The sequence below is a fragment of the Somniosus microcephalus genome, chromosome 15, assembly GCF_052327205.1.
Source record: "Somniosus microcephalus isolate GS21.2 chromosome 15, FLI_Smic_1.0, whole genome shotgun sequence".
In the NCBI taxonomy this organism is placed as follows: Eukaryota; Metazoa; Chordata; class Chondrichthyes; order Squaliformes; family Somniosidae; genus Somniosus; species Somniosus microcephalus.
In genome coordinates, this window is record NC_141001.1 from 86,404,501 (window position 1) to 86,425,890 (window position 21,390).

Below are 21,390 nucleotides of genomic sequence, written 5' to 3' on the forward strand. Positions count from 1 at the left end.
AATGCAAGCAAGTAACAGCCACGGAACATACGGAGGAGCTCATCCGGGACGCCCTCGTGGCGGGCCTCAGGTCCACTCACACACGGCAGCGACTGCTGGAAAGTAGCGAGCTCGACCTGAAGAAGGCGATTTCACTCACCCTCTCGTTGGACGTAGCCCACCGGAACATGGAGGCCTACTCCCCGGACCGCGCGGCCGCCTCATGGATGCCGCAGCCGCCGCCACCTTGGGACGCAGCGCCGCCACGGGCCCTGGCCTCAACTGCTGCAGCGATGTCCCGCCCGAGCCAGAAATGTTATTTCTGTGGCCAAACCAAACACCCCAGGGCGCGCTGCCCGGCGAAAAACGCGGTCTGCTCTGCCTGCGGTAAGAAGGGACACTACGCTGGCGTCTGCAGAAGCCAGAAGACCCCTACCTCCAGCAGCGCCGCGTGCGATTCGTGGGAGCGGCCATCTTGCCTCCCTCCAGCCTCGTGGGGATCGGGATCGTCATGGGCGCCGCCATTTTGTCCTTCCTCTCCGACGCCGCCATCTTGTCTGCCATTCTGCCAACGGGCCCCCGACTCACCCACCGCCGCCTCACCGGGGTTCTACAGCGACGCTACCGACTCCACAGCGGCCTCCATCACGCTGGATCAATCCAGACCCCATCAGCTAGCCAGGTCCACGATGGACATCCAGGTAAATGGCCGCGCCACAACTTGCCTTTTTGATTCCGGGAGCACGGAGAGCTTCATACACCCTGATACAGTACGGCGCTATTCTCTCTCGGTCCGGCCAACGCGCCATCGGATCTCCATGGCCTCGAAATCCCACTCAGCAGACGTCGGCGGCTACTGCGTAGTGACCCTCTCGGTGAAGGGCTCCGTATATAAAAATGTAAAGCTATTCGTCCTGCCACATCTCTGCGCTGCCGTTCTGCTGGGGTTGGACTTTCATTGTCACTTTAAGAGTGTCACCTTGACATACGGTGGACCTCTTCCCCCGCTCACTGTCTGCAACCAGCAGTTTTTAAATTGCCCGCCACGCCTCACCTGTAGTCTCTCCACCCTCAAAATCACCCCCCCCCCCCCCCGTTCGCCAACCTCACCCGCGACTGCAAGCCTATCGCCACAAAGAGCAGGCGATACAGCACCGGGGACAGATCCTTCATAAGATCTGAGGTGACGCGGCTCCTGAAAGAGGGGATTATTGAGGATAGTACCAGCCCCTGGCGAGCCCAGGTGGTAGTCGTTAAGACTGGCAACAAGCAGCGCCTAGTCATCGACTACAGCCAGACTATCAACAAGTACACCCAGTTGGACGCATACCCCCTCCCCCGCATAGCCGACATGGTTAATAAGATAGCGCAATACCGCGTTTTCTCGACCATTGACCTCAAGGCAGCATACCACCAAATCCCTATCCGCCCTGAGGACCGCCAGTACACAGCTTTCGAGGCAAACGGCCGCCTTTTTCACTTCCTCAGGGTTCCTTTTGGCGTCACCAACGGTGTCTCCGTCTTCCAGAGGGAGATGGACCGGATGGTCGACGAGAATGCGTTACAGGCCACGTTTCCCTACCTAGACAACGTGACCATCTGCGGCCATGACCTGCAGGACCATGACGCCAATCTTGATAAGTTCCTCCGCACGGCCCAACTCCTAAACCTCACGTACAACAAGGAAAAGTGCATATTCCGCACAGCCCGCCTCGCTATCCTTGGTTGCGTGGTGAAACACGGAGTCATCAGTCCTGACCCTGACCGGATGCGCCCGTTGATGGAACTTCCCCTGCCCCACTGTCTCAAGGCCCTCAAAAGGTGCCTGGGCTTCTTTTCCTATTACGCCCAGTGGGTCCCTCATTATGCGGACAAAGCCCGTCCACTTATCAAGTCCACTTCCTTCCCCCTGACGGCGGAGGCCCACTTAGCCTTTCACCGTATAAAAGATGACATTGCCAAGGCCACCATGCACTCGGTAGACGAGTCCATCCCCTTCCAGGTGGAGAGCGATGCATCCGACTTCGCCCTGGCCGCTACCCTTAACCAGGCGGGAAGACCCGTGGCCTTCTTTTCACGAACCCTCCAGGGCTCCGAACTCAGACACTCCTCTGTGGAAAAAGAGGCACAGGCCATTGTGGAGGCGGTGCGCCACTGGCGGCACTACCTGGCTGGAAAACGATTTACCCTGCTTACTGACCAGCGTTCAGTTGCTTTCATGTTCAACAACAAGCAGAAGGGTAAAATCAAAAATGACAAGATTTTGAGGTGGAGAATCGAACTTTCCACCTACAATTACGACATCTTGTACCGGCCAGGGAAACTCAACGAACCCTCAGACGCTCTATCGCGAGGCACATGCGCCACCGCGCAGATCGATAGACTACAGGGCCTCCACAACGACCTCTGCCACCCGGGGGTCACCAGGTTCTTCCATTTCATTAAGGGCCGCAACCTGCCTTACTCCATCGAGGAGGTCAGGACCATGACCAGGAGCTGCCCAGTCTGTGCAGAGTGCAAGCCGCGCTTCTATAGGCCTGACAGAGCAAACCTGATCAAGGCCACCCGCCCTTTTGAGCGCCTGAGTATCGACTTTAAAGGGCCCCTCCCCTCCTCTGACCGCAATGTGTACTTCCTCAACATAGTTGATGAGTACTCCCGTTTCCCTTTTGCCATCCCCTGCCCGGACACGACCACCGCTACGGTCATTAAATGCCTGCACAACCTCTTTGCTCTGTTCGGTTTTCCCAGCTATATTCATAGCGACCGGGGCTCGTCCTTCATGAGCGACGAACTCCGTCAGTACCTGCTCATGAGAGGTATTGCCTCAAGCCGGACCACCAGCTACAACCCCCGGGGGAACGGACAGGTTGAAAGAGAGAACGCGACGGTCTGGAAGGCGGCCCTCCTAGCCTTAAAATCTAGGGGCCTTCCGACCTCCCGTTGGCAGGATGTCCTACCCGATGCGCTCCACTCCATCCGGTCACTGCTGTGTACAGCCACCAACGCAACCCCCCATGAGCGAATGTTTGTTTTTCCCCGGAGGTCCACATCCGGTAACTCACTACCACACTGGCTGACGTCCCCAGGGCCCGTACTGCTGAGGAAGCATGTAAGGTCCCACAAAACGGCTCCCCTGGTAGAGAAGGTTCACCTCCTCCATGCCAACCCCCAGTACGCCTACGTGGCATACCCGGACGGGCGGGAGGACACAGTCTCCATTAGAGATCTGGCACCCTCGGGGTCCACTGACCCGCCACCATTGCCCCCCACCACGACCCCCTCCGACACGGCCCAAAATTCAGTAGACCCAATTCTCACCCCTGTCCATTCCACCCCAGTAGACGGCATGCCGCGCCCCCAGGACCAGCCGGAGCCCACTCGCCCACCCAACACCAAAGGGGACGATACGCCGGTGCTGGACCCCGCTCAAGACGCGTTGTGGGAAGCTGTACCATCGCAACCGTCGCCACGAAGATCTCGACGGCAAACGAGGCCGCCCGACAGACTCGCCTACTCGAACTTTTGATACACTTCACCCCGCCGGACTTAATTTTAAACGAGGGGTGAATGTGGTAAACCACTGTAGTTCACTGTGTTCACTGTTGTTGTTGTTGTTGTTGTTGTCGTTCACTCTTGTTTCACTGTTGTGCCTGACTATGCCTCAGCTGACTCCGCCCCTGGGCTACCGAGTATAAGAGCGGCCGCATGGCAGCTCCTGGCATTCGGTCGTCCACAAGAGGCATAGTCCTGATCTGTCTGAAGTGCAATTCAGTAGTTAATAAAAGCCTGTTGTTCTGAACTCTGCCTAGCCTTTTATTAGAATTGATAGCGCATCAATGCCACAGGAGATCGAGGAATTAGTAGTAATGAACTTTTGAGTTTTCACAAAAGGTTATGCCTCCAATGCTTGCTACCTGAGATTGAGACGACATCTGTGATTTTGAGATTTGGTTCGCTAAAAACTACACCAAAATTGGCCCATAGAAGTACCACTTCAACTGCACTTGTTGGTTTGAAAAAAAATTGGCTACGTGGATTGAAATAATGTTTGCTTAACATGCTAATGATTTGACAACTATTGTGGTAGAACTAAATAAATATCAAAGTTGCCTTTCCAGAATGCAGTGGTACTGCTAGAATTTGAAGGTTGTGTACTTTAAGATAGTAATTGTTTTTTGACATTTGACCTTTTTAAAATTCAGTTTCTGTTTTATGGATGTTAATAACAATGTAGGTTTTTACATATATGAAAAGCATTTAAAAAAACTGTCATGGTTGAGCTTTGTTTTTTCAGATCGCTCTCATTTCATACAGAATGACCAACACTTAATGCTGATCATGATATTTGTAGAATAGCCTAGTTTTTTTTTTGTTGAAAGAATTTGTAAGTTATTTCCTCCTGCCTTTGCGTCACTCATATGCATCCTTCTCGAGTCAAGGCACAGATAGGTAACTCATTCCAACAGTTTCCCAATTTTTTTTTGGTCCTGCTTCAGATTGCCATGAGTTGATTCTCCACCAAGTTTTCTCTTAATCTTTCATTTTTGGAAATCTGCAAGCCTCCACTTGGTACCTTCTCCAAAAGGCTTAACTGAGTTTGGGTAATTACGGAGAGAGCGTCATTGGACCACTCTGTACTTTGTATATCTTACATTATTGGAACATTGCATAGACAGCATTTTTATGATTATTTAAAAAGGAACAGTGAAAGACATGCAAGTATACATTTCCTCTTTCAGTTTGGCGAGGACAGTTCTACCTCCAGTATGATGCCCGTTGAGATGAGGTTTGGGATGAATATGACGTGGAGCGACACAAGGCAGCAATTCCCATCATCACCAGCAGGTCGATCAGTGTTGAATGTATGGGGAAAAGATTTCTCGAGTTACAATGTAAGTAATGGGGAAGGAGAGAAAGGGTCTTCTCCCTCCCCACCCCCTGCTCCGCTCCGCTTCAGGTATTTGTTTGGATGGGGAACTTGATAAATATGTTATATTCTGAATCGCTACAGGAACGATATTCTCTATACAAGACATTATTCCTGCAAACCAACACACATATATCCAAGGTTTCCTATTCATGTAGCATTTCTATTTTTACTTTTCATTATTTACTAATGACGTCTTAATTGATTTTTTTCTGATCTGATGTAATTTTTACTTTCCATTGTTTGAACAACAGTTGTTGAAGCTGTTCTCTGACGATGAAAGATTGATCTAAAGTTGTTTTATCAATTGCTTCAGCTCCGTGCTCGTGTTGGATCGACATACACTGGCAGTAAGTCTGTCTGACTTTGTCATAAATGCTGTGCTAAAGGACTTTGTGGGGTGCTTTTATTGGGCCGCTCTGCTTTGGTATAATATTCTACACTAATGACATATCACCGGGTTTTTATGAACTCCGAAGCAGAGCACTGGTATTCAAGGACACTGCTCCACAGAGTGATGGAGCACTGTCTGCCTCTGATTAGCCAGTTGTGCAGCAGGTTATGCTTTTTCCTAGCCCCATACAAGGGGGTAAGAAAGAAAAGTTAAGAGGGTCACCTCAGCTTGCACTGGTGCACCTCAATGCAGCCAGTTGCAAAGTGGAGTAGTCAGACTTATGATAGTAGGTTGTCTACCCACTCTTGTTGGCTGGGAATGGGGAGTGTTGAACAAATATTTATTTTGTATGAGGTAAATAGGATTTTATTTTGTCCAGAAATTACAAAAATGCATACATCCATGAGTTCAGATATTTGTCTTCTACTTTATAATATACCTTAAACTTACCAGAAAAAAATTGGTAGGTGTTCAAGAAAAATATATTCTGATGAAATTACAAAACAAATACAGTACTAAAATATGTAATATTTATTCGTGTGCTGTTTGTTGGCAGGATATATTATGGCCCAAAAGGTTGGACTGTATAAGCACCTATCCTACTCTTCCCACTGCAGCTGATCTTCCAACATACTTTCTACCTCCAGAATACAAAGGTTTTGGGTAAGAATTTGGATACTGTTGTTTGAAAATTGAGGTATTTTGTAAGGATTATATGTCATGAGCCAAACACAGCAAAGTGTTTTTCTAAGCTGTAGTAACACCATCACCACAAAACAATAATGCTGTACAGATTTATTTTCTAGAATTAAAACTTTGTTGTATGCTTTTTCTAATCCTTTTTCAGTAGATGTGTATGGCTTGGAATATGTTATAAAACTGGCAGCACAGGAGGTTCAGATGAAAAAATAACAGCAGTGAAACTTGAGTAGTTGTCAATTATTTCAACCCCGAGATGTGTTTGAAAGCATGCCCAAGTATGTTCTTGAAAAGAAATACTTGCTGTTCAGGAAAATATGTTTCGGGTCCAAAATGGAGCAATGTGATGTCAGCCACATGCCCCAATAGTGATGACACTTTGTCACCTTGTGTACTTCTATTCAAACAACCTAGGGAAATAACAGAGCGTAAACACATACTATTAGCATGCAGTTTCTAATCAATATCATCAATATATAAGCTGCATGAAAGGCATTCATTGCTTTCTATTTCTGGTAAATTTGACCTTTAGAGCAGAGAAGATTGAGAGGAGATAGAGGTGTTCAAAATCATGATGGGGATAGAGAAACTGTTCCCATCTTCTTCTTTCGTATGCTAGTAGCAATGCAAATCAAATATCAATATCTAAGTTTGATATCCAGCGTGGATATCTTGTAGGTTGCCTGTAAATTTCCTCTGAGGGCAGTGCTCAATGATGTGCTCCAGGGTCTGATTAGGAGGTCCACAGTCACATGATGGGGAGCCTTTAATCTTCCATCTATGGAGAAGGTGGCAGCATCTACCATGACTGGTTCTGAAGTGGTTGATGGTTGCCCACTGTTTGTGAGGAAGGTTTGATCCTTCAGGTTGTACTGTGGGGTCCTCTAAGGAATCCATTCCGTATGTCGCCGTTCTTCCAAGCATTTCGCCATCACTCATCAAGGCTGAGGGGAAATCGCTGAAGGGCTTCGGCGACAGTCTAAAACGGCCTTCTAGATTTGAGGCAGGTTGGTGGTAGGTTGTTCAAGTGGGCCTGGATCGGCATGTCTTTGCTGGTGTAGCGGTTGTATTCTCTGGAGACTGCATATTTGCGGCGTAGGTGAGGTGGTGCGATGTTTGCAAGCACGGGCAGCCAAGTTGTTGGTGTCGATAAAAACATACCGATGACAATTCTCATAGTAGAATTCAGCTGGACATCAATTCAGCTGGACATCAATGGATTTGACATGCGGACTCGATAGCCATACCGGAGAGCAGTACTCCGCTGTAGAGTACACCAGGGCGAATGCTGCCTTATGGAGGGTTTCGGCGTCTGCTCCCCATGTGGATCCGGCGAGTTTCTGGATCAAGTTGACCCTACTCTTTAGTTTCTTCCCAAGGTTCTGGAGATGTTGCCTATATGGCCAGGTGCGATCAAGCATGACTCCTAAATAGGTGGGGTGTTTTGGCATGGTTTACCTCTGTGCCGCAAAAGGAGACTTTCAAAGCTTGGTTTGCTTGATGGGTGTTGAGGTGGAATGTCGAGGTGACGGTCTTTTGTGGGTTTGGCTGAAGTCGCCATCGGCGGCAGTAGGCATCCATCCTCTAAATCACTGGTTAGGGTCTCTTCGGTGATGGACAGATTCATGTTTTGCGTGGCCAAGGCGATGTCATCAGCGTATACGAACTTGCGGGAACTTGTTCCCATTGGCAGAAGGGTCGAGAACCAGAGGACACAGATTTAAGGTGATTGGCAGAAGAACCAAAGGCGACATGAGGGAAAACTTTTTACGCAGCGAGTGGCTATGATGGGGAATGCACTGCCTGATAGGGTGGCGGAGGCAGATTCAATCATGGCTTTCAAAGGGAATTGGCTAAGTACTTGAAGGAAAAAAATTTGCAGGGCTATGAGGAAAGGGCGGGGGATTGGGACGAACTGAAGTGCTCTTACAGGGAGCCAGCACGGGCTCGATGGGCAGAATGGTGGCCTACTGTGCTTGTAACCATTCTATGATTCTATTAATCTTGTGAAACAGTAAATTATTGAGAATAATTATTTTCTTTTTGCCAGTGTCCGATCACTTCTGACACCTTCAGGAAACCAAGATAGAGATGTGGCTGGCCGCCTTCCCGACTGTTCTTCCATGTTAGATTTCCGCAATAATGAAAAACTCTACCAGCTGGTGAAAGAACTGGAAAACAGGCCAGATTTGAAATCTGGAATACCAGACTACCACGCCAAGCAGGTAATCACTTTCCTTAACTAAACGCCACATTATACAGGTCTTGTTGAATACTGAGCCACTGGTAATGCAATATCTAGGTACTGTTCCTGCATGTTTCAGTGAAAGAGAAACTGGCGCTAGAGCCTGCAAGGGAGCGAGGAGCCCAGAGGCTAGGAGTGTCAACCAAACCCCCACACAGTTCTACTCTATTTATTTTAATTGCAAGCTAATAGACATAAATTGAGGGTCTTTCAGTAGCTTCATGTTTTAACATCACCACCTCCTTGAGAAAAATTATCAATGCTAAGGCATCCAGTTATGTCAGGTAAACTTGTTACAGTATCCGGTTATAATATCCTCTGACAACCATTTTCATCTTTTGGTTTCAAAAGTTTACAATTGACTTTTCACATCATCTAGAATTTAATGAGGATTCAAAGCCTTCAAAATGTAGCTGAAAGGAACAAATGCAGCCACTGTTGATGAAATGAGTTGAACCTTGATGCTGGGATGGATGTTTGTCATCAGCCAGGAGTTCTGAGGCTGGAAGGGGAGAGATGTGTAACCCAAGGCCCTAGTGAGGAGGTTTTAGGCTGGTGTAGGGAGGGAACGAAGTCCAGGTGGTGCACTTGCACATCTACAAGTGAAGATGCAAAGTTGATGGGTGTCTTGCGAGGCTGGGAGCAGAGGGACCCTGACGTGATGTGAACAGTGCAGAATTGAGTGCAGGTTCTATAAATCGGGGCTTGTGGTAGTCCAAGTATTTCTATACCTGTGTGATGTAAATGGAGTTGATATTTGTGCAAATAATCTGTCATTTAAATTCCTATGAATTTATGATCCACTCAACCTAGAATATATAACATTTAAAGCAAGACATCTAAAACTTTCCTTTCAGCCAGAGATGTGGAGTGTTATGCTATCTGTAGCGGGTGTGGAATATTTTGGTACAGTGTGATTGGGCAGTATTTTTGATGCAGTGTGATGTGGAGAAAATTGAAAGAAAGGTTTAGCAAAATTGTTTATTTTCTATATTCATTCACCATTTGGAAAGGAGACTTAACCAATAAGGATGAAGCATGTTTAATTGCACAATGGTCATGGTGTGCACATGACAGAAATATAGTTAAACTTTTATGATGGAAAGTTGCTTGTGTTGTTTCGACAATACTGGCACAGAATGACCCTTATTTTCTCAGCCACTTCAGAAGCAGACCCCAAACCAAACGAGACCACTCATTAAAAATAAATCCTTGTGATTTCACAGCAGTTGTCTAACCTTGGGCTTTGTTTCTTCAAACTGCTGGAGACTGTTCTCATGATTTATAACCTTATCTGAACCACTGGATTAGAATATCCCAGCCTGAAATCACTCGCTCTGTGAAACACCTTGAGACATTTTTCTACGTTAAAGGCACTATATAAATGCTTGTTGTTATCCAATATCTTTAGATAATTTTTTTTTATTGTTTAAAATTTAATTGGTTTGCCATTGAACTACCTTGGGCAAGATATGGTAGCCTAGTGGTTCTGCTACTGAACGAGCAACCTCGAGGTCGTGAGTTCACATCTCATTATTGCACATTATGAAATTGAATTCAATAAATCTGAATTTGTGGGACAGCACCATTTATTATAAAAATTAAAAAAACAACTGGTTCACTAATGTTCTTAATGAATGGGAAGCTCCCACTCTTGCCTGTTCTGGCCTACATATGACTCCAATTCCACACTGTGATTGACTTTCAGGGCATATAGGGATGGGCAATAAATACTGCCTTGCCGTGTCGCTCATATCCAAAGAACAAATAAATACAGGAAACTTTTTTTTATCCGGCACCAACGTGGTGCTGGTTCATCAAAAATTCCGGATAACCGAGAGCTATAGTTAAAAGATACAGAGAGCTGAGAGCTCCGTATAAAGCAACAAACCCTGTTGCTTAGCAACAGGTGCAGAACAGTGGCCACAAGTTCCAAGCTTAGCAACAGCTGCAGCCACACCCGATTGCACAGCAACAGATTGAGGAAGGCAAGTAATATGAAGTAAAACTTACCTGAACCTATTCCTGCGATTTCCGGTTATTTAGGTGCCGGTAAATCGAGAGCTTCCTGTAATGGCTATGGGCATTTCTTTTTTTTTAAAAACCATGCACAATCACATTGTACCAAAACATTTTTTTTCCTCTGTAGCCCTCATAACATTCTCCACCTCTGACTGACAACGGAAAGCTTTTGTTGTTTAAGTATTCTGATCCTGATAGTTTCCATTCTGTTCTATAGAAAACTGCTTACATTATGATCTTGTATCTATTATGCCCTTTTGTTTAAAACTAGGAGAGAAAATGTTAAATTTGAAGGCACTAGAATACATTTGCAGTGCACCAGCAGATTAGTTTGCAATGTACTAAACGCACATTTAATCAGAAATTAGTATCTTAGCAAATAGAACACTGGTCCATACAATAATGGGGGATTTTAACTTTCATATTGACTGGACAAATCAAATTGGGCAGGGCAGGGCAGCCTTGAGGAAGAGTTCATAGAGTGCATTAGGGACGGGTTCCTTGAGCAGTATGTTACTGAACCAACCAGGGGGCAGGCAATCTTAGATCTGGTCCTGTGTAATGAGACGGGATTAATAAAAAATGTCCTAGTAAAGGATCCCCTTAGAATGAGTGACCATAACATGGTTGAATTCCAAATTCAGTTGGAGGGTGAGAGAGTTGGATCTCAAACCAGCGTACTAAGCTTAAATAAAGGAGACTATGAAGGTATGAGAGCAGAGTTGACTAAAGTGGACTGGGAAAATAGATTAAGGTATAAGACGGTACATGAGCAGTGGTGTACATTCAAGGAGATATTTCACAACTTTCAAGAAAAATATATTCCGGTGAGGAAAAAGGGGCGTAAAAGAAAAGACAGCCATCCGTGGCTAAGTAAAGTAATAAAGGATAGTATCCGACTGAAAACAAGGGCATATAAAGTAGCCAAATCTAGTGGGAGGATAGAAGATTGGGAAGCATTTAAAAGCCAGCAAAGAAGAACTAAAAGATTAATTAAGAAAGGGAAGATAGATTATGAAAGTAAACTAGCAAAAAATATAAAAACAGATAGCAAGAGTTTCTACAGCTATATAAAAAGAAAAAGGGTGGCTAAAGTGAATGTTGGTCCCTTAGAGGACGAGACTGGGAAATTAGTGGTGGGGAACATGGAGATGGCAAAAATGCTGAACAAATATTTTGTATCAGCCTTTACAGTAGAGGACACTAAAAATATCCCAACACTGGACAAACGGGGCTATGGGGGGGGGGGGGGGGAGGAGCTAAACACGATTAAAATCACTAAGGAGGTGGTACTCGGTAAGATAATGGGACTAAAGGCGGATAAATCCCCTGGACCTGATGGCTCACATCCTAGGGTCTTGAGAGAAGTGGCGGTGGGGATTGCGGATGCATTGGTAATTTTCCAGAACTCCCTGGATTCAGGAAAGGCCCCAGTAGATTGGAAAACTGCTAATGTAACGCCCTTATTTAAAAAGGGAAGTAGACAAAAGGCTGGAAACTATAGACCAGTTAGCCTAACATCTGTGGTTGGTAAAATGTTGGAGTCCATTATTAAGGAAGCAGTAACAGGACATTTGGATAAGCATAATTTAATCGGACAGAGTCAGCATGGTTTTATGACGGGGAAGTCATGTTTGACAAATTTGCTCGAATTCTTTGAGGACGTAACAAATAGGGTGGATAAAGGGGAACCAGTGGATGTGGTGTATTTGGACTTCCAAAAGGCATTTAATAAGGTGCCACACAAAAGATTACTGCACAAGATAAAAAATCATGGGATTGGGGGTAATATACTGGCATGGGTGGAAGATTGGCTATCTAACAGAAAACAGAGAGTTGGGATAAATGGTTCATTCTCGGGTTGGCAATCAGTGACTAGTGGTGTTCTGCAGGGGTCAGTGCTGGGACCCCAACTCTTTACAATCTATATTAACGATTTGGAGGAAGGGACCGAGTGCAACATATCCAAGTTTGCCGACGATACAAAGATGGGAGGGAAAGCAGTGAGTGAGGAGGACATAAAAAACCTGCAAAAGGACATAGACAGGCTAAGTGAGTGGGCAGAAATTTGGCAGATGGAATATAATGTTGGAAAGTGTGAGGTTATGCACTTTGGCAGAAAAAATCAAAGAGCAAGTTATTATCTAAATGGAGAGAAACTGCAAAGTGCTACAGTACAAAGGGATCTGGGGGTCCTGGTGCATGAAACACAGAAGGTTAGTATGCAGGTACAGCAGGTGATCAGGAAGGCCAATGGAATCTTGGCTTTTATTGCAAGGGGGATGGAGTATAAAAGCAGGGAAGACTTGCTTCAGTTATACAGGGTACTGGTGAGGCCACACCTGGAATACTGCGTACAGTTTTGGTTTCCATATTTAAGAAAAGATATACTTGCTCTTGAGGCAGTTCAGAGAAGGTTCACTCGGTTGATTCCGGAGATGAGGGGGTTAACTTATGAGGAAAGGTTGAGTAGCTTGGGCCTCTACTCATTGGAATTCAGAAGAATGAGAGGCGATCTTATCGAAACATATAAGATTGTGAGGGGGCTTGATCGGGTGGATGCGGTGAGGATGTTTCCACTGATGGGTGAGACTAGAACTAGGGGGCATAATCTTAGAATAAGGGGCTGCCCTTTCAAAACTGAGATGAGGAGAAACGTCTTCACTCAGAGGGTAGTAAATCTATGGAATTTGCTACCTCAGAGAGCTGTGGAAGCTGCGACATTAAATAAATTTAAAACGGAGATAGACAGTTTCCTAGCTGATAAGGGAATTAGGGGTTACGGGGAGCGGGCAGGGAAGTGGATGTGAGTCTAGGTTCGGATCAGCCATGATCCTATTGAATGGCGGAGCAGGCCCGAGGGGCCGTATGGCCTACTCCTGCTCCTACTTCTTATGTTCTTTAATCCAGAAGTTCTTATTGGCCAGAGTAATTGGTTAGCAAAATCCATATGCAGAATAATGGTTTTGCAATTTAGATGTCCTTAACTGTTTACTTGAATAGTTTATGCAGAGCACCTAAACCCTCGTTGTATAACCACTGCCTACTTCAATTCAATACTTGTGTTTATTTTGAAGCTACCTCTTCTGTCACTTTTCAAGTCATTGTTTCTTCACTGACCGCATTCATAGCTTTCTATTCCCTGATTCTGATTTCTCGTCATCTGTTGTAAACAGGGCTTCATGGTTGCATTGTGCCACAGTCATGAAGCTTCAGAGTTGAAAGTGTTTGTTTATTACACCACCTAGTTGGCATCTGTTTTGGTGCGCTGCAGCTCAGTGATTTTCAACCATCAGATCAATAATCACATCCTGACTTGATCCACAGATAAAACATTGAAGGTGCTTTTCTGTTCTCTTCCTCCTTCCAAAGTGGAGAAATGAACCACCTGTTGTGATAGTCATAAATTGGCCCCACTCAGCCTGAGTTAGGGATGGAAAAATTTGGTTGGCATATCTAAAAATTATGTATTGACTCCTGCTAGCAGTATAATCGAGTGTTCATTTTTGTTTCATCCCCATTGCCTGATGGTTCTCTTGTTGTCCTATTAAATGTCATAATTTTCTACTGCTCCAAGAGTCCCGCGTTCAGACGTTTGTACCTGAGTAAAGGTTTTCTTCCTCTTTTGCCGTTGGTGCCTGACTTGCTGGAAACTGGATCCAGCATTCTGAAGGGGGAGGGGGATCAGCCAGTTGTCGTGGTACATGTAGGTACCAACGATGTAGGTAAAAAGAGGGAGGAGGTCCTACAAGCTGAATTTAGGGAGTTAGGTGCTAAATTGAAAAGTAGGACCTCAAAGGTAGTAATCTCTGGATTGCTACCAGTGCCACGAGCTAATAAGTTTAGAGAGAGTAAGATAGATAAGCTAAATACGTGGCTTGAGCAGTGGTGCAAGGGAGAGGGATTTAAATTCCTGAGGCATTGGAACCAGTTCTTGGGGAGGAGTGACCTGTACCAAGGGGACGGTCTACACCTGAACTGTGAGGGAGCCGATGTCCTCGGGGTAATATTTTCTAGGGCGGTTCGGGAGGATTTAAACTAATTTGGCAGGGGGATGGGAACCTAGGTAGTGGAAAAGAGGGAAGTCATATGAAGTCAGAAATAGATGGTAGAAAGGTGAGAAGCAATAAGCAAAGGAGAGAAACACAAAGGGCCAAACTAATTCATAATGAGAGTGTGAAAAAAGCAAGCCTGAAGGCTTTGTATCTTAATGCTAGAAGCATTAGGAACAAGGTGGATGAATTAGTTGTGGAAATAGAGGTAAACAAGTATGATTTGATTGGGATTACAGAAACGTGGCTGCAGGGTGGGCAAGGCTGGGAACTTAACATCCAGGGATATACAATATTTAGGAAGGATCGGCAAAAAGGTAGGGGAGGTGGGGTAGCATTGCTGGTAAAGGAGGGGATTAATGCAATGGAAAGGAAGGATATTAACTCGGATGAAACGGAATCTGTATGGGTAGAAATGAGAAATAGCAAGGGGAGGAAAACGTTAGTGGGTGTGATATATAGGCCTCCAAATAGTAATATGGAGGTGAGGGAAGGCATAAAAAGGGAAATTAGAGAAGCGTGCGATAAGAGCACAGCTGTCATCATGGGTGACTTTAATTTACATATTGATTGGACTACCCAAATTAGTAAAAATTCTGAGGAGGAGGAATTCCTGGAATGTTTTCGGGACGGTTATCTGGACCAATATGTCGAGGAGCCGACTCGAGATCAGGCCATTTTAGACTGGGTATTGTGCAATGAGAAGGGACTTATCAGCAATCTTCTTGTACGAGGCCCCTTGGGTCAGAGCGATCATAATATGATCGAGCTCTCAGTCGAGATGGAGAGTGAGGAAATTGAATCAGAGACTAAGGTCCAGAACTTAAATAAAGGGAATTACGAGGGTATGAGACGGGAATTGGGTAAGATTGATTGGGTGGTGTTTCTGGGGGGATTGACAGTGGATAGACAATGGCAAGCATTCAAAGATAGAATGGAAGAATTCCAGAACATGTTTATACCGGTTTGGCATAAAAATAAACCTAAAAAGGTGACTCAACCGTGGATAACGAGGGAAATTAGGGACAGCATAAAATCAAAAAAAAGGGCATATCAACTGGCAAAAAAAAGCACCAGACCGGAAGATTGGGGGCAGTACAGGATACAGCAAAAGAGGACAAAGGGATTAATCAGGAAGGGGAAAATAGAATACGAAAGTAAACTTGCAGCAAACATAAAGACAGACTGCAAAAGCTTTTATCGGTATATCAGGAGGAAAAGACTGGTAAAATCCCAAGTCGGTCCCTTGCAGTCCGATTCGGGAGAATATATAATGGAGAATAAGGAAATGGCAGACCAATTAAACTCATACTTTGGTTCTGTATTCACAAAGGAGGACACAAATAACCTCCCAGGAATATCGGCAAACATAGGGACTAATGAGAGGGAGGAGCTGACAGAAATTAGTATCTCTAGGGATATGGTGTTGGGTAAGTTGAGGGGACTGAAGGCCGACAAATCCCCGGGGCCTGATAAACTACATCCTAGGGTACTTAAGGAGGTGGCCCTGGAGATAGCAGATGCTCTAAGGATCATCTTCCGGAACTCCATTGACTCGGGAACAGTACCCGTGGATTGGAGGGTAGCTAATGTTACCCCAATATTTAAAAAGGGGGGTAGAGAGAAAGCAGGGAATTATAGACCAGTAAGCCTTACATCGGTTGTGGGCAAAATGCTAGAGTCCATTATTAAGGATAAAATAGCGGAGCACTTGACAAATGGGGAAAGGATCGGACAGAGTCAACATGGATTTACAAAGGGTAAATCGTGTTTGACTAATCTGCTGGAATTTTTTGAGGAGGTAACTGGTAGAATAGATGGGGGAGAGCCAGTGGATGTGGTGTACCTTGACTTCCAGAAAGCCTTCGATAAGGTTCCACACAAAAGATTATCATGCAAAATTAAGGCTCATGGGATTGGGGGCAAAGTATTAACGTGGATAGAGAACTGGCTGGCAGATAGAAAACAGAGAGTTGGAATAAACGGCTCGTTTTCGGAGTGGCAGGCAGTGACCAGCGGGGTGCCGCAAGGATCTGTCCTGGGACCCCAGCTGTTCACAATATATATAAATGATCTGGATCAGGGAATTGGATGCAATATTTCCAAATTCGCTGACGACACTAAACTAGGAGGAGGGGTGGGCTCTGATGAGGATGTCAGGAGGCTACAGTGCGATTTGGACAGGTTGGGGGAATGGGCGGATACGTGGCAGATGCACTATAATGTGGATAAATGCGAGGTTATCCACTTTGGGGGTAAAAACAGGAGGGTAGATTATTATCTAAATGGCAATAGATTGGGAGATGGGGAAGTGCAGAGGGACCTGGGTGTTCTTGTGCACCAGTCACTGAAGGAGAGCATGCAGGTGCAACAGGCGATTAAGAAGGCAAATGGTATGTTGGCCTTCATATCAAGGGGGTTCGAGTATAGGAATAGGGATACCTTACTACAGCTGTACAAGGTGCTGGTGAGACCGCATCTGGAGTATTGTGTACAGTTTTGGTCGCCCCATCTGCGGAAGGATGTTCTTGCCATGGAAAGAGTGCAACGGCGATTCACCAGGCTGATACCTGGAATGGCGGGAATGACCTACGAAGAGAGATTAAATAGTTTGGGCTTGTACTCACTGGAGTTTAGAAGATTGAGAGGGGATCTCATCGAAACATATAAAATTATGGCAGGCCTGGACAGGCTGAATTCAGAGAGAATGTTTCCAATGGCCGGGGAGCACAGAACCAGGGGCCACAGTCTAAAAATAGCGGGCAAATCATTTAAAACAGAGATGAGGAAGAATTTCTTCACTCAAAGAGTGGTGAGCCTGTGGAATTCCCTGCCACAGAGGGCTGTGAAGGCTAATTCAATAAATATTTTCAAGAGAGAATTGGATATATTTCTGAAGGCTAAGGGGATTAAGGGTTACGGAGAAAAGGCGGGGACGGGGTACTGAACTGGTAAGATCAGCTATGATCTCAGACGAAGATCAGCCATGATCTCATTGAATGGCGGAGCAGGCTCGAAGGGCCGAATGGCCTACTCCTGTTCCTATCTCTATGTATCTATGTATGTATTTCTTCCTGAATTGGTAAATTCATGCTAGTTTGTTGAATATCATCCCTTCTGTTATCAGTCATATATCGGACACAGTCACACCACCCTGGTTTCCCCCATCTAGTTTAAATGTTTTTACAATTACTTGCCTTGCACATCTTGTGGTTCCAGACACATGATGCAGGCCAGCTTTTCCATACCGTTTCCTTTTAACAGTTTAGTTACTTAGGAAAATGACATCATTGTTGTTTCACCAGTTGGCCAGCCATTTGTTTACATCCTCTATTTTCCTAATTAATAAATCGCCTTTACCAAGCACCGGATGTATGGTTGCAAACCGTGCCATTTTCTATTTGCGCAGCACAATGACTAGAAACCGATTTACAAATTTGGTGAAAGTACCACAAATGGTATTTGTGATTTCAATTAAAACAAGAATACAAAGGTTAGTACAGGTCACACCAGATTAAATTAATGCATTCAAGTAATTTTGCAGCTTACTAACTGGATGGACAGTACTGATATAGTGGAAAATGCTAAACAGTTGTAAAATATTTCAGATATTCCCTTTTATTAAATTTAAAACAAATAAGTTCACATTGATCAAATGTGCTTCCATCTATGGAAATAAAGACTTCAATTTGTATATCTTTCTCTGATATTTCAAAGCAGTTGAAATATACTGAACTACTCCAAGTTTGGTGACTCTTTTTCCTATGCATTGGAGACAGTTACAGTTTATTTTTGCTTGTATGCTACTAAGAGACCTACCATACACAGAGAATGTACAATGCATCATGCAGGACGCTGTTTGTATCTTAGAATTAAAACTGTAATTTGCTTGTCTTTGAATAGGCTCTGTTTTCCCACTTGAGTATTATCGAGGAACAAGTTGGAGAGATCATCTCACAAGCTATTGAAAAGGTGAGCAAATCATTTTTGTCAGATTAGATGAGTGTAAAGTCCTGGCAGCCTGCAGCACTTTAGACCTCTTCCATATGACTGGTGATTTTTTTTATATGTTTTAGAATGTGGTCATTTGTGGACTGTACCAGCTTACTTCTGCCAAGGGGAAAAAGTTTTCAAAAACTGCTTGTTGCTTCCCAAAAATAAATTTGCAAACTTCAGAATATGTATTTAACATTATCCTATATTCTTCATATCCTTACCAGTGATAAATGTACAGTAAATAGTTTACATCTCCCTTGCAAGTATTTTATGTTTCTTATTGTAAGCCACATTCTTTTATGTTCCTTATTACTGAATTTAAAGGGGAAGGAAAGATTTGGTTAGTACTCTTTCTCCCCCCACCCCCACCCCCCCCACCCCCATTTTTTCCCTTCTCCTTTCTGTTGTGTTCCTTTTTTTAAATTCTGTGTATCTGTAATAACTCCTAGTCCCAAGGAAGGCTTGAAACGTGGCTGACTTCTGTTTTTCCACGGATGCTGTCTGACACTGATGCTGTCTGACCAGCTGAGTATTTCCATGATGCAATCATACTCCTGTTGCTTAATTGTTGAATCAATTATATTCCAGTCTAATTCTGAGTTACTAAACATTGATGCATTGTCTTGGTACCAGATGTTTGTTTCACCATCTCATTCTGGCTATCCTACACTTGTGTAACTGATTTGCACTGTATGACTGATTTAATCTTTAACACTTATGAAATAAATCCTCTTACCAAATGTAATGTCCTGTATTTCATATTCACCTGTAGCATTTGTGCTCCCTACCCACAAACATAAGATCAGAAATTTCCATTTAATGTACAGATGCAAAATCTCCGATTATTCAGGACTGTAGCTGTTTAATGCCACCTCACTTGAATGGAACCAGTTGGGATTAAAATGTTGTGAATCTCTCTTTTTGCCACTTATTCTGTTCAAATGTTACTAATAACCCTTGGGCTCCTAATCATAGAATTATACAGCACAGAAGGCGGCTATTCGGCCCATCATGCCTGCGCTGGCTCTTTGGTAGAGCTATCCAATTAGCCCCACTCCCCTGCTCTTCCCCATAGCCCTGTAATAATTTTTTTCTCTCTCAAATGTTACTATTGAATCTGCATCCACCACACTTTCAGCAGTGCATTCCAGATCGCAACAACTCGCTGTGTTTTTAAAAAAAAAAAAAAGTTTCCTCATGTCGCCTCTGGTTCTTCTGCCAATTACCTTAAACCTGTGTCCTCTGGTTATCGACCCTTCCACTGGAAATAATTTCTCCTTATTTCCTCTATCAAAACCATTCATGATTTTAGACACCTCTATCAAATCTCCCCTTAATCTTCTCTGCTCTAAGGAGAACAACTCTAGCTTCTCCAGTCTCTCCACATAACTGAAGTCCCTCGTCCCTGGTACCATTCTAGTAAATCTCTTCTGCACCCTCTCCAAGGCCTTGACATCCTTCCTAAAGTGTGGTGCCCAGAATTGAGCACACTACCCCAGCTGAAGCCTAACCAGTGATTTATAAATGCTTAGCATAACTTCCTTGTTTTTGTACCCTATTCTTCTATTAATAAAGCCAAGGATCCATATGCTTTTTTAATAGCCATCTCAACTTGTCCTGCCACCTTCAGAGATTTGTGTTCATACACCCTCAGACCTCTCTGTTCCTGCACCCCCTTTAAAATTATACCATTTAGTTCATATTGCCTCGCCTCTCATTTCCCTACCCAAATGTATAGTTCTGAATTACTGCTCCCAAGTCATTATTCACTGGTTAACCTGAAGCTTAACCACACTATGTAGGATTAAGTTAATTTGTTTATATTACAGTCATGGAGCAATTGTAAAAGAGATTTGCCATTGTAATGTGTGAGCAATAACGTTTTCAACTGTTGTGAAATGTGTCCTGTTAATGTCGAGCTTCATTGTACACTCAGCATACTCATGCAAGTTATTTTCACTCATCATACTTGTACAAGCTATTCTCGCTATACCTATATATCTATCTATATATGGATAGAAACGTTTTGAATTCATATAACTTAACTGTACCTTATTTAATTAATATTATTTCTTGATTGATATACTCATTGATTTTGATGGCAAAGTGCACTGCTTTATTTGAAAATCAGAAGATCTGTTTTTCTTCTAGCAAACTGCTCCAATGTGGTTACTGTTGAATGAAGCAGGTCTGTACTGGCGAGCAATTGGGAACACAACCTCTGCTCTTGCCTGTTTGAGACAAGCATTGAATTTGGTTCCAGAAGATTATATGGACATTCCACTAGTAAACTTGGCTAACCTACTAAATCACATTGAGCTACATCAGGATGCAACTGCTCTTTTGCAAAAAGCACTTGCTATTAACAGCACAGAGGTAAGTTAACCAGGCAATTCATACTGCATCGAACCAATAAATCGTCAAAAGTTAAATGCATTTTATTATTGCAAAGAACCTGATTGTACTTCATAAAAGTGATCATGAAATGGTTAGTCTATAAAAGGTTAACCTTAAAGTATATAATCTAACTGGCATTGTACATTATTACAGTACAGGTTAACTTTGCACATTATATCTAAAGTAACTTAAACTATGATTCTATTATGGCAGTTGGCATTTTATTTTTGTTTCAAACTTTATAATCATTGAATTTCACTTTATAAACAGTTGCAGTGATACCAGGTGTCTACTGGTGGTGCCATTGAGCCTGTGGATAAAAGGCTAAGTTTCAGTTAGTGCCTGAAACATCTGTGTGCAGAGATGTAATGTACAACAAGCTTAAAGCAGTGGCCCAGATCTTGCTGGACTGGGTCATCGCGCAGCATACGACATTAGTTAAATCTTTTTCCTGCACCCTTCAGCTCAATTTTTTTGTGGCATAATTTGCTGGAAGTGTGAGCTTATAACCGGGTGGCAAGGGTAATGGGGCATCTGGGACCTGAGTGAACAGTGGGACCAACAGTGTATCTCCTTAACCAATGAGATTTAAAGATTGAGAAAGAAACGGAGGAACGACGAAGAAGGAGGGTGAATTCGAGTGGGTGAATTAAGGTCAAATCAGAAAGAGAAATAG

At 44.0% G+C, this 21,390-nt stretch overlaps 1 protein-coding gene across 1 annotated transcript in view; it reads left to right on the forward strand.

Moving 5' to 3' along the window:
- Positions 1-21,390, forward strand: part of ttc17 (tetratricopeptide repeat domain 17) — a 133,823-nt gene that overhangs the window by 50,392 nt on the left and 62,041 nt on the right. The window contains exons 11-15 of the mRNA XM_086008087.1: positions 4,722-4,874; positions 5,860-5,966; positions 8,053-8,227; positions 18,225-18,293; positions 20,469-20,693. Coding sequence (XP_085864213.1) covers positions 4,722-4,874; positions 5,860-5,966; positions 8,053-8,227; positions 18,225-18,293; positions 20,469-20,693 — 729 coding nt within the window. The remainder of the gene's footprint in view (positions 1-4,721; positions 4,875-5,859; positions 5,967-8,052; positions 8,228-18,224; positions 18,294-20,468; positions 20,694-21,390) is intronic.